Source organism: Carex rostrata, chromosome 3, assembly GCF_964058835.1.
Source record: "Carex rostrata chromosome 3, lpCarRost1.2, whole genome shotgun sequence".
NCBI classification, from domain to species: Eukaryota; Viridiplantae; Streptophyta; class Magnoliopsida; order Poales; family Cyperaceae; genus Carex; species Carex rostrata.
This window is the reverse complement of record NC_135920.1, coordinates 10,225,130-10,250,591: the sequence shown is the minus strand read 5'-3', so window position 1 is coordinate 10,250,591 and position 25,462 is coordinate 10,225,130. Positions and strand designations below refer to the sequence as shown.

Sequence of the window (25,462 nt, the reverse complement as noted above, 5' to 3'; positions counted from 1 at the left end):
TTTTTTCTTTTAATTTATATCAAAGATCGATGAAAATGTTGATGAAGGCCCTATCCCTTATGCTGTAAATGAAACTTAAATTGGTACACTTATACTATAATTAGGATATAAAATAAGATTGTTATTCAGACTTCACTCTGAAAATAAAAATATTTATTTAAAGAGTTACTTTATAAAATGAGATAATCTTATAAAATAAGTTTTTTTAGTTTAACAAATTTTGGGTAAATAATTTTCGTATAAATGCTATATAGTAAATACAATTATAAAGATAAACAATAAACTAGTCATGTCATGATTTTTGTTTAACAAAAAATGGAGGCATTTGTAACTTTTTTTTTTTTGAAGGTTTACCTTCTTCTTTTAAAAGTTACGTACATTACTGTTAGATATATTGAATAATACACTTTTTATAATGAGAATAGATAATTATAGCACACGAATAATCCGATTAAGATAAATAAAAAAACAATAATGGAATTTGTAAAAATATATATAATGGGATACACAAAAATTTAAATCTTTAGCTCTTTTGTGTATTATTATTCGTTAAAAATTCTAACCTCAGAATAATTCCAGATATGTTGGATCTCTTCTCTCACTTTCTCTCTCCTTTAAAAAGCCACTTTGCCTACCTTTCCTCTCTCTCCCCTTAATTTCCCTCTCTACACTAGCATAATATCTCCTCTTCTCCACCTCTCTCCCTTGCAAGATCGGTGAGTGGTGCAAGAATAAAAAGAAAACCCTAAAACAGAGAACTAGCTAGCTCCACGGAAAAAAATCCTTGATTTACTCACCTTGCTTTCTCATCTGATCCATTTCTTCCTCTTCTTACAGATCTCGATTTCAATTTTAGGAGCTAAGCAATACACAATTACACACCTTAATTCTCTTAAGCAAAGTCTTCCCCGACCTCTTTCAATTCAAGTGGTCAACATATTATAAAAAACCACAAACCCCACTAGTCCACTAGCCCTTCAGAAGAAGCTCATGGGCATGGAGTTTACACAAGGCCGAACAGGTACCAGATTAAGCACTCTCTATAACCTTGAAGAAGAACCCCCGAAAAATTACTCAGTTATCCCCTCTCCTTCCTCATCTGCCTCTGGATTACCAGCTACAGATGCAATTTTTGTTGAAAAAGAGCACATGTTTGATAAAGTTGTCACACCGAGCGATGTAGGCAAGCTCAATCGCCTTGTCATACCCAAGCAACACGCAGAGAAGTACTTCCCCCTTGACATGACCGCGAATGAAAAAGGGCTTCTGTTGAGCTTCGAGGACCGTACTGGAAAGCCATGGAGGTTTCGATACTCATACTGGAATAGCAGCCAGAGCTATGTTATGACCAAGGGGTGGAGCCGCTTTGTCAAGGAGAAGCGGCTTGGTGCTGGTGACACGGTATCCTTCTGCCGTGGAGTTGGTGAGGCTGGAAGGGGCCGTTTATTCATCGATTGGCGACGTCGTCCCGACCCACCTCTCCAGCAGTACCAAGAGAGCATGTTAACTCATCACCGGCAATCTGTACCGCTTCTCCCCTGGGCTGCCAGTGCACGTGTTTTGATACCGCCTTACGAGTGCGGCTCTTCAAGCAGGTACCAACATCAGCACCAACACCAACACCACCATCAGCAGCAGCATCAGCCAATCTTTTTCTACAGGCCCCAAGTTGTGATGCAACCGAGTAGTGGGATACCAATGGTCCTTGACTCGGTGCCAATCAGGAATGGCCAGGTGACACCAGGGGCTGCGAAGCGAGTGAGGCTTTTTGGTGTGAATCTCGATTGTCCCGGTACAACCATGGCTGAGTCACCTACAGGGAACAATTGCATTAATAGGATAAATAACACTCATGGATACCTCCCGATGGTACAGAATCAAGCCCAACCGGTGCTTCAATTGTCAACACCTGGTGATACTGAGTCGTCTGTGTCCGAGAAGGAGGATTGCTCATTGGATCTTGACTTGTGAGAACTGGCTTCTAGTCTTTTGGCGCTGACAAGTTTGAGTAAGAGAAATTAATCATGTTTTACACGTTATTCTTTTAGTTTCTTCTTTTTGGTGTGTCTTTCTAAGCTTTTAATGAGAAATTTGAGATTCTAATGAAATATTTCGTTCTATATTCCTCCATCTATGATTTCAATTGTAAATATTAGTATCGTAATCAAGGATAAAGCCGTGTTATGTTTTACATGTGATAATATATATTATTTTCTCTCAATTTATAAGGTTGCTTTGCTTTAAAGTTTTTTTAGTATTATTGTACCAATAATTTGTGGTTATTAAACTAGTGATGAAATTGTGCTGCCTCTAGCCCAAAAAAAGCAAAGCAAGATGCTACAAATGAACAAGAGACACATGTCAAGGAGCAAGAGGTCAGATCTCTTAGTTTTTTCTCCTTTCCTCTTCTGAAATCCCATTTATTGGAAAATTATTGCCTTGTCTGCCGTGCCTAGCCACAGTATCTATCTCCATGCACAAATAACTACCAAATATTATTAAACTATATATCCAATGATACTTCTATCATCTTCTCCACGTAAAATACAAAATTATATTATGCAGCTTATAGAGTGAAAGAGGGGCATTTCTTGTTTTGTTGCTTAAATGGGAGCACACAGTGCCAGATCGAGTTGTACACTTCGTTTTAAATTTTGTTGTGACGAAGTTTTTTTTTCTATTTTTATTGTTTGTCTGTGTGTGGGTTGAAAAGTTCTTGGTTGTTTATAAACTATAGTATATATTATTATATTACATGTACACACAAACCTAAAACAGGCTTCCAGACTGCATCACATTTTTCTTGCATCCCCCAAGAAGTAACACTTCTATTGGTACAAAAGCTCTGACATAGCCACCTCTCTAGCTGTCTTCTTTCTTCTGTGTTTCCTTTATCCATTTTCTTATGGACACTTTTAGCAGTTCTCATTAAATGAGTAGCGAAGCTTCTTTAGATACCTTCGTGCTATAGCCTTGAAACTCGTGTTAATTCGGTGAACATGTTCTGTGATTTGCCCTTACATCGAAAAATCGATTTACTGTTTGGTTGATAGATGTTTCTATAGAAATCCCCTTGAAGGCTGTCTCTACTATCCTGAGAGTATGTCTAGCTAGCTACTTAAATACTGTATCAGTATCAGATACTAATTGTGCAGAGAAGTTGTCTTCCTATCTAATTAATTTACTCATTATATATTAATTAGTTTTATACATATTCTGCCGATGTACTTTGAAATGAACTTAATAGCCTATTATATATTGAGATCATCACTTTCAGGCCTTTCTTTCAGAAATTAAGCATTAGCTGGAGACATGTGATGAGCTGCACTGACATAAGTTAGTTACGACTTATGTCGTGTTAATTAAGCATTGTCCCCTCTGTGCAGAGTCCAAACTTAAGAGGCCATTTACAGATATGTACTACATGTCTTAGGAGGTTATAAGATAGTCATCATGTCACGCATGGAGTACACACTAGGGGTGCACAAAAGATCGACTCGAAACTCAGTTCAGAATCAATTTGGATTCAACTCACTAATAACTCGAGTTTACCGACTCGGTTGATTTATGAGTCGAATTCAAGTTACCCTCAACTAGGTTCGGAATCAACTCGGTTGGACTCACACCAAACCCTAATCCATATATTCCGAATTTTTGCGTCCCTAAACCTTATACATGTTTTCCACATATTGCCGCTTGAAACTAAAAAAAAATATCGCTTCTCAAATGACTAAATCTTATATGTTTAGTAATGTTTAATTATGTAATATTTTGGTATTTCCGTAATTTTTAATAATGTATTGACCATTGTCTCATTATGCATTGTCTTTAATTGTGTATTATTTTGATAGAATATGTAATATATTTTTTATTATAATTAAATTAGACTGTCTCACTATATACTACATTATGAGTCATGAGTTGACTCACCTCGACTCGAGTTACTCGCGAGTTGATTCCAAATCGGAGTTTCTGACTCAAAATTGTATTAGCAACTCGGACTCAACTTGGCTCATGAGTTTGCAAGTTAAATCTAAATTGTTCTCAACTCAGACTCAACTCGGCTCATGAGCAGCCCTAGTTATACACACTCTTTAATTACTAAAACATTTCAGTCTCTGATCAGCATTTGATACTCATTAATTGCTATATCTTAATTTTTTTTAATATAGTTAGCTTGATCTATTTTGTTTTCAACTTACTTTTTACTTCGAGATACATCATACATATATTAGAATGTCAGACAGATTATACATCCTTGTAGTTGTCTGATGAAAGTTTGTATAAGAACTATACATCCTTTACTAGTTAATTGGTCCAAATAATGAGCATATTATCTTTGTATGATGTATATATATACATATCAAGCATCTTCAGCAAACTTCACTTATTTGTCTAATGCGTACATTATAGTATTTTTTAAACTTTCGACGTCTTATTTTTCAATGTATTGATTTAATTTTCTTTACGGAGGCGTTCATCATGTTTTCTTTTCTTATAAAAATTGTTGGTTTTTATTGCTAACTTCAAGGGTAATTCAAACTATATATATATAGAGAGAGAGAGAGATGGGTTTTTATTGTTGGTTCATCCGTGATTTATAGTCCAATGCACAAGGGTGTCCATGCATTGCAATGCACCATAGCTCATCTATATATGTGTGTGTGTGTGTGTGTGTGTATACTGTAATATATTATTAAAAAAAAATTGATCAATCTAGGAGAATTGTAGTACTTATTACTTTACGGACAGTTTTAGTCCCCATGAAATACATTGTTGAATATATTGTTACATGAATTAATATATTTGAGGTATATTTTTACGCACACTTTATCAATTTAGTTTTCCTATAAGTTCTTCTTTGTATGATTTTGCCTTATTATAAATTAAAACAAATATGAACCTATTGCATGTATGTATAAATTTGCATAATTATAAAATTTATCTTTGTGCGTTCTCTTGTTCACTTTACCTTTTATTTCTGTAAAAATCTTTGATTTATTGGTTGGAAAGTATCTTTAGAGCACTTAATTAAGTTAAAAAAAATTTGGTTGGTGACGGTTCCTATATTTGAACTATATATATCTAGTTGATCAATCTTCCTTTAAGATCTAGATTTAAAGTTGTTTATATTTCAAAATGGTAGAATATATACTAAATCCGACTAGTAGCTAAGTGATAAGTTATTAATCTGATTGTTAAGAAGTTGTTGATTAAGAATCCCTCTTTGGTCTAGTGACAAAAGGGCAACACCCTTCTTATTGGAAGACAGATGAGGGTCTTTTACGGACATTAATTAATGGAAGTTTGAAGGCTAGACATTCATCTTTCTATCTAAAATAAGATTATTGATTCAAGTTCTAAGGACATATGATGAGAGAAAACATAGATGAAAGATCCTTTATGAACATTAATGAAAGTTGAAAAGCTAGACCTTTATCTTTCTATCTCAAAAAAAAAAGAAAAAAAGAAAAAAAAAAAGCTTATTGATTCAAGTTCAAAGGGACACATGATGAGAGACTTGTGAACCTATTCTCATCCAAAATAATAATAAATTGAATGAACCAGTACACTATTACACTTCATGAACTTTACAATATCCTATTGATGATAGATGATACATTTATATGAACAGTATTGTTTAAAATGCTTTTGAGGAATAATACTATGCTGCTTCTCAGTACAGTTATAACTACATATTTTAGTTTAATTTTTAAACATGAGTAATTTTGACAAATAGTCAATATAGTGAAGAATGAGCTAGATTGCTTTGCTACAACCATTTATTACGTTTATATAGACAGTACTGTTTAAATGCTTTTGAGGAATAATACTGTGCTGTTTCTGAGTACAGTTATAACTACATTTTTAGTTTAATTTTTAAACATGAGTAAATTTGACAAATAGTCAATATAGTGCACAATGAGCTAGATTGCTTTGCTACAACCATTTATTTTATGTAAACTCTCTCTTCAGTTCTGCAAATAAATTCATTTATTTTTAATACCTGATTGTGTTTGTCATTTGCTTTTCTTTATAGAGAGATTATTTGTATTCATGATCAGAATGAAAAAAAAAAATCATACCTGCAATATATTAGCAATTTTTTCTTGAAATAAAACATATATACAAGCACCATTTGATAATAATTTTTTTTTTACCCAGGGACATAGCGAGATGATGATTTGTTGTTTTTGTCCGCTTTTTCTTTAGATTTCGATTTTTGGTTTGTCTTGCATTTTTCTCTTTTGAATGTTACAATCATAGTGGTTTTTTTCTTTGCATATAACTTTCATGCATGAATAGAAAATAAATAAATAAATCAGACTTAGCCTCTAATTAGGAGAGGATCATTAGATGGGCCAAATAGCTAAATTCCAACCTTTCTTTTTCCTATATATGTATATATATGGAAATTTTAGAAGGGTACGTTATGTATATATATCTCTGAAAGTGAGAGTTTTTATAAAAAAAATTATAGTGTACTGTTGGATGCTAATAATCGAGTCCGATTGAAAATTTTTTTCTTCTCTTTTTTGACAAAAGATGTGGCTCTGGTTAAACCGACTGGAGTTATATAGACCAGGGGGCAGTTCTATTTGACAAATATATGGTGTTATGCAAAACACTAATTCACAAGAATTAAGTGCTCAAGGTCCTTGTGAAAATAGACCTAACTAGCTTAATTAATTACCTCTTTTCTGCTTAGATAGGATATCTAGACTCCATAGGGAGGGTAGAGGAACTAGGGCTAATATTAATTGCTTGCACTTATCTACAACCAATATATACGTATATATAATCATGCTAAATTCGGCTTTTCAGACATATACTTTTGTCAAGTTTATTATAGGTTCTTCATTTAATTTGTTATAAGTAGAGGTTGTTGGTCCAAAGTCATCTAGAGGGGGTGAATATGGGCATTTTCAAATTCTTAATCTAAGTTACTTTTAACTAACGTGTCTATGAGTTAGTTGCTTTTGGCGGAAACTAGAATAATTTTAATCTAAACAAATATATAAAAAGTAAATAGTAGAGTTTAGAGACACTTGACACGAGAGTTGTTTATGGAGTTCGGCACTAACGCCTACGTCTCCGGGACCCGCGACCTTCAAGATGGTGCACCTTTCTTTACCAATGAGAAAGAAAGTACAAGGTGAAACCAGTGAGCCTTTACAAAGCTTCTGGGAAATCACACAGCTCGAGCACGAAAATGCCTCACGAGCACTAAAGGCTCAAGGTTGAACAAGACGAGCAACAAAGGCTCTAGTGTTTGAAAGAAGTATGTTGATCACACATGATCACTCTAAATCTTACATAGAGATTGAGTATTGGTTGAATATGCTTGAAATTGTGTATGAGTATTGAAGTTTTAGTGCACAAGCAACAATGATTTTTTCTAGATCTGAAAATTCAAAATATTGCAGTTGGGGATGGCTAGAGTGATTCAAACCTTGAATTTGCTCTATTTATAGAGAGAGAATCAGAAAAAGGTAATTTGATCTTAACTGTTATAACGGTAAACCAAATTACTTAGATTTGGTTGCCGATAAACCCTAATGGTTAATGAACCGTTGTCACTGGAAGTTTGGGGTGCCAAAATGATTTATTCTATTGTACAACGGTTAAGAAGAATTTGTTCCGTTGCACAACGGTTAAAGTCCTGATCTATTATGTTACAACGGTTCCTGAACCATTGCAATGGTTAGCCATAAATTAGCACATTCTCAAGCATATTTTACTAACTATACAAATATCTAATATTAATCTTGAGATGATGCTTCTGTGTCCAATGTCAAGTGCTTTATGACTGCATCCTCGATAAATCTAGTAATTGATCATCCATCATTCATGTATATGTTGTATTTTATATAGTCATGAACCTGCACAATATCTCAAGACAAAAAACTGTAAAATTCAACAAATATATGTTTTGCAAATCTAGTCAAACAGACAAATAGATTATGGCACAATCTAACAAAGGTGTTAGTTCGATTAAAACTGAATTAAAAATTCTCAATTAATAATTTGATTCGGTTTTCAAAAATCTAACTGAGCCAACTAAATTAAAGTTGTCAATCAAATAATATTCCAACTAAAAAACCAAATTAAATTCTGATTTGTTTTAGTTGAATCAAATAAGAGAGATTAAATTTAATTATAGAAATAAATATCAAGATGAATCAAAATAGGAGGTATTAAACCGATTAAAATATAAAAACCGAAATAATTCAGTAAATATCAAGTAAATATTAGTTTGTTTAGTTGAACATAACTAAGAGAAATTACACCGAACTAAATATAAAAAAATTAAAAATACTTCCAAAATTCAACCGATCTGACAAACCGTTTAAATCGCAAAATTATACTATTTAATTCAAAAGCTGGCGGTTCAGTTGTAAATTAAATAAAACAAATCCAATGAACACCCCTAGTAAGAGGAATTGAGAGGTTGTAATCCCATGATGTTTGATGATTTATTATGAGTGAAAATAGTTGATGCAGCACAAAACCACAAATATTATTCCTAATAAAAGTAATCTAAATTCGAAAGCCACAAATACACTAAGTTTTTGTTGAATGCTTCATATTCATTTGATGTGATAGTTATGTCATTGAAAAATTAAAATGAATTGCCAAATTAAAAACATAAATTTTATATATGCTATATATGATCGATTATTAAAACATTTTTGTTTAGTGCATTAAAAAAACTTAAACGTATTTAAATGACTACTATATATATATTTCACTTGTCAAACACACTAATTATATATTGGGTACTGTTGCAATTTATTATTTATTTATAAAATATATTGGGTTCTTGCACTGAGAGTATGGCTGCTGCTTAGACAAACGAGGGTTGTCTCACCGCTGCAATATATTGGGTTCTTGCACCGTTTTCACTGAGGGTTTAATTGGCCACTGTTTTTGACAAAAAAAATTATAAATTTATTGGAAGGATTCAAGTTTTGGTTTTGGTGATCACTTCAACATCGAATTTTAGGTCAGTACGTAGACTTGGTTAAATAAAGATTATTTTTAGGTTTTAAATGATTGATTTTTAGGTGCTTCTCACAACATCAAATGGCCGGGTTTTAGAGAGCAGATCCATCGACGTCTCGACGATCATGACATATAACCGGCTTAATTTAAATGCGTCATCACTTAATTCCTTATTTGTTTTTTCTTTGATATAGCTAGCCGACCTACTAGATGTAATGCTTGTGTGATAATGCATTTAAAAATATAAAAATATTTTATACATATTGTGTAAACCAGCTGTTTATCACGAGTTAGTAAACATCAGATTGAATAAAAATACTCTGGTAGAATGCCAGCTAATTATTAAAATGGTAATTATATTCAGAACAGAGTCAGACTTTTGAACTATAAGGCTCAAATATATATGAGATTAATTATATAAAAAAATTCTAAAGAGAATGAGATCAATTTTATAATTTCAAACCATTTTACTCAATATTATATAGAAAATTATACATAAATACTAAAAGAAATAAAAAAATGGAGGTCAATTGACCCCCATTCAACCTTCTTCCCTCCGCCTCTGATTATACCCCGACGTCCGCTGGAACAGATTAATAATAATAATAATATTAAATTTAAAACATGAAAGAAGCAAAAAGATTGAAATATATTTCTAAAGAATTTTAGACATTGGAATGTTGGAAACTTTGAGAAGCACAAATTAATTAACTACCATCTGAAGGAAAATTCGGAAAATTCGATAAAAGAAATTGATAAACAAATCGTAATTCCGAATTACGATTTGTTCTTTCAAAGTATCTGAAATTCAATTCTCAACGTACCTTTCTGATTTGGAAAATAATGCCAATAACGATAAAAATAATAATAATAATAATAATCATCATAATAATAATTTAATAATAATACGTTGATATATATTATGACATCCTAAAGCTCCATAAATTATTTGATAGCTACTTTGGACTGCTTTGCAATATGTATAAACTATAAGCACGTTGCCTCATTTATGCATTGGGCACGTGTCTTATGGGCCGTGACTCAGCCCTTTTGATAAGGGGGAAGCGTATCCTCTGCGGAGTTTTTCTGTGCGGAGCTTTTAATCTGGTCTGTTCGTTTCGGATCGGACGGACTCGATTAAAAGTTCCGCAAATTTTAATTTTTTTTCAATTCGGGCAAGATCTGATCTGATTCATCCGATCCGAAACGAACGAACTAGATTAAAAGCTCCGCACGAAAAAACACTACGGATGATATGCTTGGGTGCGCCTCTTTCTCTCTCTCTCTCCGTCGTAATTCATAAGTGGTGGAATTTTGATTTGGATATCTGATTTTACGTCGTCTTATAATTGTAAGGAATCAAACTTGTTAGCCACTAGCAAGAATTAAAAAAAAAAAAAAAATGTAAGGAATCGTTACGGTTCGAAATGTAATTTCTTTTATAAATCGGATTTCCTTATAACTTAATTTATGCCCTATTTGATTTTTTTAATTAACAATTTGTGTCAAAAGAATCGCGTTACGTGTCTAGAATTTATTTGAGTCATGTAATGTGATTATTTTTGTGGGTGTTCGAGAAGTTTTGGTTGAGATATTGATGAAGTTATTTAGGTTCGTTTCATCTCAAGATCCAGTTAATTATATGGGAATTTTACCCAAGTTAATCGGGTTGGTCTGGGTATGATAGTATTTTAGTCAAATTGTCGTCATATATATATACCTCAATTTTGTTTCATTTTACAGATATAAAATTTAAATTATCTAAAAAAAAATTTAATAATATCTATTTTTTTTGCATAAAAAGGACCGATTCAATCTTAAGGGAGCTGAATGAACCGAATAATTAATTAGTTCCTGATTAGGACGGAGGCAGAATTTTCAATATGATATAATAAGAAATTATTGAATCAAATTTAAATTTATTAGATAATTAAGTAATACATAAAAAATGATCAAAAATCAACAAAATAATATTTTTTTTTTCTTAAAAACAATAAAAATATTATATGAGTGAGGCAAGAGTTTAGGATAAGCTATTTATTTTATCAGAGTGGGGGTAAGAACTCAAATTCAGTATCCTAAAAATTATTTCTAAAATTTCAGAATAGAACAGTTACCCTACCTTACAATGTGATGGATCCACACCTGCTTCTGATAATAATACACCATGTGTAATCAGTGGTCAGACAAAAAGTTCCTAATAATTAATAATTAATATTCTTATTTTTATTATTGTTAAAGTTATTTTTATTCTTGTGAATATTAATTATTACTATTAATATTGTTGTCATTAATTATTATTGAAATTGGTTGACATTAATAAATATTTTTTTTACTAAAAATAAATTCGAAAAAAATAATAAATATATTAATTTGTTGAATGACCTCCAACAAATTTTCGTACGTAGGGCCGTTTTGATTTTAAATAAAAGAAAAATACATAACTGTCGAATATGAAAATCTTCAACTCAATTTTTTAGGCTTCATATGATCTACTTTGGCTTTAAAAAAACTTCCGGGTTAGAACTAGAAATGAGACCAAACAATGAAATCAGATTTTTCAATTAAAAGCTATGCCCGTTTAAACTATGAATTTTTAATTTGCATTTTTTTTGTGGAATTTCATTGTTATGAAATTTATTTATATTGATTAAAATAAATTAGTTGTCAACAAATTAATTTAGAGTTCGAGGAAAAACACTGAAGTCATTCATTGTATTTTTGTAATTTAATTTTCAGTATAAATGTTGAGGTTGAGGAAAACACTGAATTATTAAATTAAATTGAACCAAATCAGACTAAATTATATTAAAGTTAACTAAATTAAATGAAATTTATCTAAATTAAATCAATTTGCACTAAATTGTCCATGAATTTAACTAAATTAAAATAAACTAAAACACTCGGATACACCAATGGTCATTAATTAGTCCTTTCCATGGGGTTAAAATAAAAAAATCCATTTTTTTTTTCAATAGTTTAGTTTGTATATTTCTATAAATAAAAATATTCATACTCCCATGTGATGCCGATATGATGGATTGTGCATTTGTATTATTATTTATTGGTTTAAATCTCATATTATTATAATAATATTATGGTGTAGTTTCTGTTGTAATTATTATTATTTTAAAAATCTTGTTTCCATTGTGTTTAGCAGTCCTTCACATGTCATGATTTATTAATTTATGCATGTATACGTGATGAGATCGATGTTTCATTATCGTAAAATCTATATATATAGTTTACGATAATATTTTCGCTCTGAACCAAAGAAAATAATAATTCACATATTACAAAGTATGAAAGCTTCAAAAATTACTTGGTAAGTACGAAGCTTTAAGACGAAAAAACTTTTGTTTTTCTATCGTTAATATGTATATATATGCAATCAAATTAAGTTGTCAAAGTTTGTTAATTTTTTTTATGGATGCATCAATGTCGTCATATTCTATAACATGCCTTGCCATAGAGTTGTTAGATTTGTTTTTTTCTAATTATATATACTACAAGAATGTGACAATATTCGCAAGAGAAAAAAAAGTGACTTTCTGCGAGGGTATACTGATAGAAAAATGTTTTTTTTTTTTTTTTTTTTTTCTATTAGCGATGCGAGTATTCTCAAGAGTGTGACAGTATTCTTCGCAAATATTGTTCCATTCTTGTACAACTTCGAAAATACTATCCGCGCGTCCACATCTTATTTTACAAAGCATTAAGACTTTTCTGTCATAATTTTACAAAGCATCAAGACTTTTGAAGGCAGAGTAACGAACTTCATATTCTTATTATTTTTAAATAAACAAATACCTCAATACACTTTTTTAGGAGTTTAAACTTATTTCTTAGTTTGAAAATTACATCTTTGGGTCACCAAATCCAATTGCAATTTGAACCCAACTTGTTATATACCAAATAGATGGAAGGAATTAGTGTTCTATACATTTGCAAGGAAGAAGATACTTTTAGCATCTGTGCAAATGTAGAAGCGCAATTTTACTTTTTTCCAAAATTAAAAATTTTCATCTCAACCTTTTAATAAAAAGTAGAGTCGTAAATTGCAGAGGAGAAGAGACGACGGAGAAGATGTACATTCGTCTGTCGCATCAGAGCATAGAGTGGTCCTATATTTATATCTAGGTGGGGCTGCGCATATGATATATATATTATATACATCACACTATAATTACTTAAATATCAAACTGTCAACTGCCTAGATATTCCGGAATCTCAAATTTTCTCTTCATAATTTTCTTCATCTTTATAAATTATAACTGATAGTTTTCATACCTGAAATCTAAAATAGTAAATTGACAAAATATATTTCCAATTAATTATTAAAGCTATGTGTAATGCTAATTATTATATTTTTATAATTATGAAGAAAAAAATCATAACAAAAATCCGTGTGGATTAATTAATCGTTGAATCAACAAATGAAAAGACAATGACATTAATTTTGTTTCTTTTTTTGTCTATGTGTGTGTCCAACAAATGAATTAATATATTTCCAATTAATTAACACGTTATGGAGTAGGTTTGATGGACATTATATCTATTTTAAGTTCGATAAACTTCAGAACTTTATGATTTGCTTTAAAATATGCGCATTCTGCTTTAATATTTGTGTGCAATGACATTAATTTTGCACACACAGGTCTTAAAGCAGATCATACGGTGCACATTCCGCTTTAATATTTGTGCACAATGACATTAATTTTGTACACAGGGTCTTAAAGCGGATCCTACGTACGATTCTAAAATCCATCGGACTCACAAAGTAGATATGATGTCTATGCAAAGAACCTACTTGGTTCTCATACATGTATCGGCGTTTGTGAATTGTGGTCATCTCATCCGTGTGGGCCCCATGCAGGGTGATGCCCGCAATTATAAGGTAACGTCGCTTTTGTCCATGTGACTCGCTACCATCCATATCTTCATATACAACTCAAAAAAAAAAAATCTATATCTTGATCATATGCCCATGCTTATGCTTATGCTTTCTCCCTACCTAGCTACCTGGCTACCAATCAAAACTCAAAACATATTACATTTTATTTTATTCTGTATGCGGATTCATATTTAAAATTTTATAATTTTATAGAGACGGATATTGATCAGTATGTAAATATTTATAAGTTTACTAGTATCGTAAGTACCCTGCGTTGCAACGGAATATTATAAGATTGAACATTAATATTGAACAGAGAGGCAAATAATAAATAACAGTAAAAGAAACAATAACAAATGATTGTTTAAATTCAACAACCTTTTGTGCATGTCAATGCATACATAATTTTTTTTTTTCAAAATTATCTACAACACAAATGAAAAATATATACTAAATTTTAAGTTGAATAGGAACTAATAATTGTTTTATTTCTTCATCCACTACAGATGGTAAAAAAAATGTTCTTATTTATTCAATTAATAATGTATAGGAAGGTGATTTTTCTTACTATTTACACCAAGAAAACAAAGACAATTTCGTTTGATCTACGACAAACAGATCAAGTGTAACATGGAAAAAAAAAACTTTAAATATCATTGCTAGTGTGATCGTCTTTGATGTAGTCCAATATTTTTGAAAATGAACAAACAAAATATGAAAAGTAGAACTGTATGATTCATAATATGTGACAATTACATTTATAAAAACTGGCCCAAAGACTATTTTTTTTTTTTCTGACACTAAATAATAATAAAAAATTAGATTCCTAAGTTCAACTTTCATAAAGCAAAAAAACTGTTCACATGTCTCATTTTTTTTCCATCTCCAACTTATTTTTTGTGGTAAATTATTTTTCTCCACTTAGTCCATCTTCTCTCCTATAGTAACTGTGACATACTGACATAAAGCTCAACAATATTGACTTGTAGCTAGTTTGCTATGATATCTTCATTCACGTGAGTTTAAAAAAATAACAATCATGCAAGACACCTTCTGTTGTCATAGAGCAACTGACAAGTGATAAAGATATGTAGTACGAAATTAGGAATATAATATGAGAATTTAAATTGATTTGGAAACAACGAGATGAAGAGACTGAATTTAAGGGTTTTACACTATTAAAAAAACAAAAATATTCTCTATATTGAAATTCTTACTTGAACGATGAACATAATCCATAATAATAATAAAAAAAAGTGAGATTAGCGTACCATCTAAAAGGGGTTTCAATGAGATGAATTGAAATAAAAAAGAAGAAGTTGAATTTAATTACCTATCCAATGAGTTTCTCGGTAACCCTAGCTTCACCAAGAGCTAAAACACCAAGGGTTTTTTTTTTTTTATTAACAACAAGTAGATATTGATAATTTCCTAAGTGAGATTACGGAGGCAATAACACCAGAGTGATATCAATGTTTTCATTTCTTTGATATTAATATTTCGGAGAAAATTATGATATCAATATCGGATCAATATAATAATGGTCCGATCAAATATTTTCGTATTTGTGAAATTATTTAGGAATTTTGATATAAAATAATTCTCTGATATAATATCAGATATATCAATGAAAATTCCTTAATCGTGAAATGAGACAGGTAATTAATAGGAAGCGTCTAATTGTCCACAGCCTTTTGTCCACCATTTGTCCACAACTTTGACTTGCGCGAATACTGTAAAATTACTTCTAAATGCTGTATAATTATACAATATATCCCATAAAATATATCAGTTAATCATACAACATCCAGCAACTATTTGAAGTGGTCCCAAGATAATTAGAAAAAGATTGCAACTTGCACAACAGGACAAAATAAAGGTACTTTCAAACTGTACTTTCGAAAATTACAGTTATAGGAAGTTATTGGCAGTTAGAGTTAGTTATTAGCGGTTATTAGCGGTTATTGGCAGTTAGAGTTAATTATTAGCGTCCGCACTGAGTTGAATCTTGTATACTGTAAAATTGAATCTTGTATACTGTAAAATTGAATCTTGTATACTGTAAAATTGAATCTTGTATACAGTACAATTTTCAATTGAATCTTGTATACTGTAAAATTGAATCTTCTACACAGTAAAATTTACAGTTGAATCTTGTATACTGTAAAATTGAATCAGCAGAACTATAAAATTGAATCTTGTATACAGTAGAATTTTCAATTGAATATTGTTCGCATGAGTAAGAATCCTCTCTATCATCTCTTTCTTTCAGATTTTCATAAGATGAATACTGTAAAATTACAAGATGAATACTATAAAATTAAAAGATAAATACTGTAAAATTAACAAATCAATATTCCATATCGCCTTTCTATCATATCTTTCCTCCAGATTTCCACAAGATGAATACTGTAAAATTAACGGGGCAATACTATAAAATTAACAGATCAATACTCCATATCGCCTCTCTATCATCTCTTTCTTCCAGATTTTCACAAGATGAATACCGTAAAATGACAAGATGAATACTGTAAAATTAACAAGGCAATACCATAAAATTAACAGATTAATACTCCATATCGCCTCTCTATCATCTATTTCTTCCAGATTTCCACAAGATGAATACTGTAAAATGGCAAGATGAATACTGTAAAATTAACGGGGCAATACAGTAAAATTAACAGATCAATACTCCATATCGCCTCTCTATCATCTCTTTCCTCCAGATTTCATTTGAAATGCTAGATTTGTTACTGCATACAACGAAAACAACAAATTTAACAAAAATAATTTACTAGATTTGAATTTTGCCGTGCTCTTCAACAAAAACAACTTCTATTCGATCGCGCTCCACGATTGATGGTTCCATTGCGATCATGTATAAAAAATCGAAGACGCTGCCGAAAATAAACATATTAAATAAAAAAATAAAAGATTTATTAATACAATAAAATTTGTGTTCCTTACTTTTCTCTGATATAGGTGGCATTGGCGAAATAAATGGCTGATTCAACCTTTAAGATCAGAACTCCTGGCGAAATAAATTGCGATCAGGGAAGGAACGTAGCGATCAGGGAAGGAACAACTTCTATAATCGTCCAGATCCATCTATAAAGTCATTCACTGATCCATCTATAAAACGTAGCGAAATCAATTTGAATGAACTAGCGAAATTGATTTGAATGAAATCGTGCAGATCAGGGAAGGAAGAAAATCGCCTCAGCAAGGAAGAAAATCGCCTAAGAAAGGAAATGAATAATAGGGAAGGAAAGATTCAAAAAAGGAAATGAATAATCGGAGAAGGTTTAAATAGGCGGAGATGAGAGCCCAAGGTGGGACCGATTCGTTAAAATGAGTTAAGAGACGGTGGATAAGGCTTTGTGAACAAATAGTGGACAAAACTCAGTGGACAAAAACCTTTTCTCAATCATGAAATTATGATATCAGAGAATCAAAAGCGAACCAAATAAAGGAGAGATATCTTAGGAAAAAAAATGTCAATTTCCATTATGCTCAATTGAAGAAGGAGAATAAGAAATCGTATTTCTATTGTCTATATAATTGAATGTAAGGAAAATAAGAAAATATATTTCCCCTAGATAAATATCATTAAAAATTGAATCATCTCAAATTTAATTGTAACATATAGAGTGGCGAGTCTTCTTTTAACTAAATTTAAACTTCTATATATAAAATATATGCATTTAATCAAAAGATGACAGATTATGTGATTGAAGGGCTGATATTAAATACAAAATTTCATCTTTCAATCATAGTCGTTGGTGAATCAGGACATCAACGTGCTTAATATAAGAATGAAGATATAAAAGCAAAACTAGAGTGTGATGTGCTCACTAAGAAGGGTTTTGGTAAGCACACCTCTAAAAGGCTATCAGATTGATTTCGAACTACGAATTCAAACCGTTGAAATCCATATACTTCATGAGTGATACATGTACATGCAAAAATTTTAAAGTTTTGAATTTATTTAGCACATGGTGAAATGGTCAAAACAATGAACATTTTATAAGTTATTTTTTTAATTGTTTTATGTATTAATTTTCATTTTTTTTGACCGGTTGACCATGTACTGAATGAATTTGAAACTTTAAAATTTTTGTATATATGTGCATCACTCACGAAGTACTTGGATTTCAACGGTTTGAATTCCTTGTTAGAAGTCAATCCGATAGTTTTTTGAAGGTGTGCTCACCAACTCTTCTTGGTGAGCACAACACACCCTAGTTTTCCTCTCTCTCTCTCTCTCTTTCTCTCTATAGATATATAGTATGGCTAAATTGCTACCGGTAGCACTTCGACCGAGGTGCTTATAGGGTCATATTTTAGTATTTGATGTTCAAACAACAAATCCAAACTGTTAGATGTTCAATCTATATTAAAATATACTTGGAGACCAAATTTTACATTTTTTGAAATTTTTTTACTATTTATTAAGCTAGTTTGAAAACTGTTGTTTTCAATGCTTCAGAAATTTAATAAAAACAATTATGCTAATATGACCCCGTAAGCACTTCGCCAAAGTGCTGCCAGTAGCAAATTAGCCATATATATATATATATATATATATATATATATATATATATATATATATATATATAGGGTCCAGCTAATTTGCTGCCGGTAGTGGTGCCGGCCCTTTTTCATGTTTGTGATGTCCAAACAATAAATCTAAACCGTTAGATGTTTAATCTATATTATAATATACTTGGAGACCAAATTTTACATTTTTTTGGAATTTTTTTACTATTTATTAAGCTGGTTTGAAAACCGCTAATTTCAATACTGCAGAAATTTACTGAAATCAGCGGTTTTCAAACCACCTTAATAAATAGTAAAAAAATTCCAAAAAATGTAAAATTTGGCCTCCAAGTAGATTATAATATAGATTAAACATCTAACGGTTTAGATTTATTTTTTGGACATCACAAACACGAAAAAGGGCCGGCAGCACTACCGGCAGCAAATTAGTCGGACCCTATATATATATATATATATATATATATATATAGAGAGAGAGAGAGTGAGAGACTAATGTGCATTCGAATGTATATGGGCCAACATGCATATGGTCCAAATTTGACTTTTCAAAATCCAAACGGTCGATCTGGACCGTTCATCTTGTTCTCCATATTAATATGTGTTTGGAGACCAAATTTTACATTTTTGTCTGAATTTTTTACTATTTATTAAGTATTATATAAAATTGTTGATCCAACGGTGGCTACTAATTTTACTGTTTTGTTAAGCCACCGTTGGATCAACAATTTTGTAAAATACTTAATAGATACTAAAAAAATTCAGAAAAATGTAAAATTTGGTCTCCAAGCACATGTTAATATGGAGAACAAGATGAACGGTTCGGATCGACCGTTTGGATTTTAAAAAGTCTAATTTGGACCATATGTATTTCAGCCCATATACATTCGAATGCACATTAGTCACTCTCTCTCTATATATCATCTTGTTCTCCATATTAATATGTGCTTGGAGACCAAATTTTACAATTTTATGAATTTTTTTACTATTTATTAAGTATTTTACAAAATTGTTGATCCAACGATGGCTGCTGATTTTACTGTTTTGTTAAGCCATCGTTGAATCAACAATTTTGTAAAATACTTAATAAATAGTAAAAAAATTCAGAAAAATATAAAATTTGGTCTCTAAGGACATGTTAATATGGAGAACAAGATGAACGGTTCGGATCGACCGTTTGGATTTTGAAAAGTCTAATTTGGACCATATGTATTTCAGCCCATATACATTCGAATGCACATTAGTCACTCTCTCTCTCTCTCTATATATATATAAGAGATGGCTAAAATGAGCCATGGAGTAAAACAAGTTGGTGCTCCATGGCACTATATTTCTATTTTGAAAATCCAAACAACCGATCCGAACTGCTCAACACGATCTCCATATTGAAATGTGCTTGGAGACCAAATTTTATATTTTTTGAGTTACAACAAGTTACCACAACTATTTTCTACATTTTCAAAGTCCAAATCGTCGATCCAAACCGTTCAACATGATCTCCACAATAAAATGTGCTTCCAGATTAAATTTTACATTTTTTTTCAAATTTTTTTACTATTTATTAAGATGTGTACAAAATTCAATGGTCTGAATTTGACTAGTTTTTGTACTCATCCTAATAAATAGTAAACAAATTCCAAAAAATTCAAACAGTCGATCCCTATTTCTCAACATGATCTTCATATTGTAATGTGCTTGAAGATCAAATTTTAGATTTTTTTTGAAATTTTTTTTATTATTTTTTTAGAATTTTTGAAAAACAGTATTTTCTGAATTTTTTATTTAATGAAAAACTGTGATTTTAAATAACTCTAAAAAAATAGTAAATTTTTTTCAAAAAAAATATAAAATTTGGTCTCCAAGTACATATCAATATGAAGATCATGTTGAAAAATTCAAACTTTAAAAATAAAAATATAAACAGAAAGTAAAACATTATCTTTACTTCCCAAAACATGATTGCTTATCCCTCTCTCTCCCTCTCTCTCTATATATATAGCAGATGGTACAAAGTTTTCATTTTCTTTTGCCTCCAATATATATTTATTTATTATTTTTTTATAACAAAAATTTACAAGCTCTGATGTCAAAATAAAAGTACTATACATGATATATATTATTTTCTCCATAGGTATATAAAATAATATATTTTTTGGTTCTTTATATGAATAAAAAATTGAAAAAATAAATTAAGAAAATATTCATGTTAGTAAATTTTTAAGATCTTTAATATCAATTAAAATAAAGTTAAAATATTAAATCGTTAATATATGTATAAAGAGAACAATATAAATCATATCTAATAATTTATGATTTTATTTGACATTTCAATTTCAAATCATAAAATTGAAGTGCAATGGAGACATAAGAAGTAATTAGGATCGTACCTTTGTAAATAATAAATGAATTTAGTTTAAACCAGGATTTGCAATTAAATTATATATATATCATATTGTTGTAGCAAATAATATATTATCTAACTTCCTTTTTAATCGGTATCTCTAATGCTCTGTGCACAATTTTGGGTTTATTTTGTTGCACAAAAACATAACAAAACAAATTTTCAGTATCTAGAAAAACAATTGCCGTATATATGCACGCCGAACTTCTTTTTGCTTTGTTGAAATTAATTAGGTGTAGAGTACTAGCTGGTCCCGCCCGGTTTGAGGTTGCCAAGAAATTGCTTCTCCGTAGGAGTCGGGACCGTTTTTAGATGCTTAATTTGATTCTCCTTTTCTACATGCCCAAACACATGACAGAGGGTCTAGTGAACCTTTAGGTTTCTTCGGCGTGCTATTTGGTCTATAATAATCCTTTTTTTAATTATAAAAGATAAAATTGTTGGCACCTATTTCCATAGTTACATATATATATCAACTATAATAGATATTTTTTAACAACTAAAAAATTATATTTTAATAAGAAGATGTTGATTATTTTTTCTTCAGAAATTTTAAAGATTTAAGTGTACTGAATATTTGTCTTAGTCGTTATATCCAACCAAAATAACTACACCTAAGGCCACACGGTAAAAGAGTGTACCGAGACAATTTTTTTCTAAAGTGACCGAAAATTTATTTTGGTACATTTCTATACTAAAAATAATTTTTAGTTATCCCAGAGTATATCGAAAATTATTTTCGATCCTCTCAAGTTATTAGGGTTTCTAAGGGGTGAAAACAGAATGATACTACCTGTTCCATATTTGATCCATATTTGAAATTTAGATGTGGATATCGGATATCTGAATATTCGTGTGGATAAGAATACTGATATTGTTTTACATTTCAATTATCCGTATCCGAATAGTAGATACATACCATATATTTTAATATATATTGTGAAAAATTTATGTTATTCATCATTATAATTAGATAAATATTATATATGAACTTTAATATATTTTAATATTTTAATATTATTTTAACAAATATCTTATCTGATCCGGATCCGTATACGTATTAGTCTGATATGTCTGATATCTACTCCGTATCCGTACGTATCTGAAAAATAAAAAAAGGATGTGAATATGGTTTTACCACTATCCGCTCTATATCCAATCCGTATATTCAATTGTGTAGCATGATTATTTAGTCCATACATTCAAAGCTGGCACACCTCCGACTAGTGATAAGTTTAGATGCTGAACATAAATGTAAACTTTTCATGGCATACGCTTATGATGTAAGACAACATATACTACTGCCATTAATTTGCTATTGCCAAAGATGAGTCAACATTTAATTGGGGTTGGCTTATGCCATTTATTCAGTAAGAACTTGTGAGCCCTGACCAATATATATGCGTCATATCGGATCATGATATCGGTATACGATCGGTGTTCGATCAAGCAAACCTAGAATGGTGTACGGAAAGGAATGAAGCGGTTCGTCGGTTATGTGCTCGATCAGCACAAAAAAATTCCTATGATTATAGATGAAATGTATCTAATTTCAGCAAGACTTTCTGTACAATTCCACAATGTTAAATATCAAATATTTCATATTTATAATAATCTATAACTAAGCAAATTTTTCATATTTATGTAACTGGGCTTTTCGTCTTTAAGAAGAAGGCAAACATAAATTACTTAAAAGCTCATAATTAACGTTTGAAGTATTTGTTGAGGAATTTGTTAGGTTTTATATATTATAAGGGAATATAGTAGGACATATATTGTTAAGCTACTGCATTTTTTTACTTCAAATTTAAACATTCGTAATATTAAATTTCTCTTTTCTAATTTCTACTGTCTTTTGGACTACATGTTGTACAATTACAATTATTAACATCCAGTACCAATATTTCAAAAGAAAATTAATTTAATAACAATACTATAGCAAAAATATAAAAACTTTTGGTTTCAATAAAAACAATTAAATTTATAACATTATATCTCACCAAAAAAAAAGAGAGAGGGAGATGTAACGAAACAATTATTCGATACACCTAAGGTGATCGAAAATTTGTTTTGGTACATCTCCGTTTTCGGATTTCACACGGTGTGTAAAAAAAAAAGGGGTGTATCGAGGCAATGGTGCACCCACGATGTTGCTATTTTTGAAAGAAAAAAAAAATCAACTCTTTTTATTAAAATATAATCTTTTATTTGTTTTAAAAAAATCACCAAAAGATCACCTAAATTCACAAAACACAAGTGGGCTGAAGAAGGTTGATCATATACTGCATTAACAATTAAATAAGTATTGCACATGTACTTAATTATGAATTTAGGGCTAGGAATATAGATCGCCGAAAATATTTTATAATTATAATATCGTATATATACACGGTGCTAAAACAATGATGAGAAAACATCGTATGTTGGTTAAAACTCAAATTAAGAAATCGAAGGATTTCAAATTTTAAGCGATCTAAACTCATTGAATCTTGGTTGAGCTTACAAATTACGGAAAATTAGGTGAACTATAAATATATAATTATCCGCTAACGCATTACATTTAGAACATTTATGTTATATTTACAGCTCAATTTAAAACTAATCTGCACACCTTCATTAAAATAAACTGGTATTCATTTAGAAGGAGGGATCCACTTACACCCTTTTTTGGTGACATCGGATTACACTTTATATTTTCAAAGGTCAAACAGTCGATCTAAACCATTCAACATGATGAATATGTTAAAATGTGCTTGCAGATCAAATTTTATATTTTTTTGAATTTTGTTACTATTTATTAACATGTGTACAAGAAATTCAATGGTCTCAATATAGCGATTTTGTTAAATACTTAATAAATAGTAAGAAAAAAAATATAACATTTGGTCTGCAAGTATAATTTTAGATATCCATTATGTTGAACTGTTTTGATTAATTATTTAAATTTTAAAAACTTTATAAATAAAGAGTGTAATTCAAAATGTGTAATTGGATTCCTCCTCTCCATTTAGATAGCAGGACAACATTGTCAAAGAGAAAAAAAAAAAAAAAAAAATTTAGAATTGAAAAGCAAGCCCGGTGTAGAACAGTAGAAGAGATGAGGCCCGGTAGCAGAGATGGCAGTGGAAAGTAGGTAGGCCTGGTGGCTGGTGGGACTGAGTAAGAAAAACTGGAGAGAAAGAAAGAAAGAAAGACGGCAGGGCCCACTCAAATAAAAGGCGACTGGATCTGGCCAGTCTCTTGCGCCGGCATTGAATGCCCTTTTGTGTATGGGACAAATTTGGGATGGTGGAAAACTGGAAATAGCATTGGTAGGTTACTAGGCTCTGCATTTTGGCTTATTTAAAACTCTACAATCTACATTCTTTTGCTTTTATCTCAGCAATTATAAGAAAAGATTGAAAAGGATAAAATTGAAAAAAAAAAAAATCTAACTGTTCAAAAAAATCTAACCATAAGTGGGATTTTTGAATAAATGAGAAATATTATTTATAATGTGTTCGGCGGAAGAATTAGTCTTTAATATAGTAATAAAGACACATATCATCTAATATGAGAGATCATAAGTTTGGAATTCAGATGGAAACAATATTTTACTATAATAATATTTTATTTTAGTTATTGTGCGTACTTAAATTTTCAGTTTTTTATTTTATTTTCTTTAATATGCTTTTTTTATTTGCTTTATTCTCCATAATTGCTTTTCTTATTTAGTTACATATCTTTTGTAACTTCAAAATGATTAAACAACAACAAAGCATACGCTATTCGTGAGGGAAAAAACGCATTTATGACGGTACTCCCTCGTGAAAAGTACCATCGCGAATAGAAAAAACACATTTATGACGGTACTCCGTTGCGAAAAGTCACTTTTTATCCTCGTGAATACTGTCTTAATATATATATTAATGAAACAAGTACTAGATTTTTTTTCTTTGTCAAAAAATGATATGGATTAAAAAAATATTGGATGACTTAGACATCCATTCTCTTATTAAAAAAAATGTGTTCGGCCGACATTTTTTTTCAAGTAAATTAATTTAAATTTATTTCCATGTAAAGTTTAAAATGATGTAAAAATAATTAGTTTGGACTCAATTTTATTTCCAAGGGCTCGGAGAAGTATAAGAATAGTTTCACCTTCTTTGTCTTCCATTTATGTTTTAAATTTTTAGTAATCCATTGTTTAAGTAGTTATTTATTATTCTTTTAATATAAAAAATCGCTAGTTTAATTGTAACTTAATCTTTTATGATTCTAATTATTTAATTTTCTAAATCTGATGATTAGAATGGATTAAAATATTAATACTGATAACAAGTCTTTCTAAAAGAATAATAATGTTTTTCATATATATTTTTTCAAATCAAATTTTTTCACAACTATTCATATGGTACAGACCGAATATTCGTTTCTACATTCTCATAATTATTTCAATGCATATCCACAATATAAGTTTCTGTAAATTAATTTGTGAAATTCCTGTATCAATAAAATCTCATTCTACATAATTCCTTGAAAACCAAACATGTTCTAAAAGATGACTAACAAAAAGACCGATAAAACCTTCAACAGAAAAAAAAAAAAAAAAAAAAAACAGTTGG

General features: G+C 30.3%; 1 protein-coding gene across 1 annotated transcript; it reads left to right on the top strand.

Annotated features, from left to right (window-relative positions):
- Positions 1 to 624: 624 nt before the first annotated feature.
- Positions 625 to 2,221, top strand: LOC144551402 (B3 domain-containing protein Os03g0120900-like). Its single transcript, XM_078299348.1, has one exon. The coding sequence runs from the start codon at positions 991 to 993 to the stop codon at positions 1,969 to 1,971; it is 981 nt and encodes a 326-aa protein (XP_078155474.1). The 5' UTR covers positions 625 to 990; the 3' UTR covers positions 1,972 to 2,221.
- Positions 2,222 to 25,462: the final 23,241 nt, after the last annotated feature.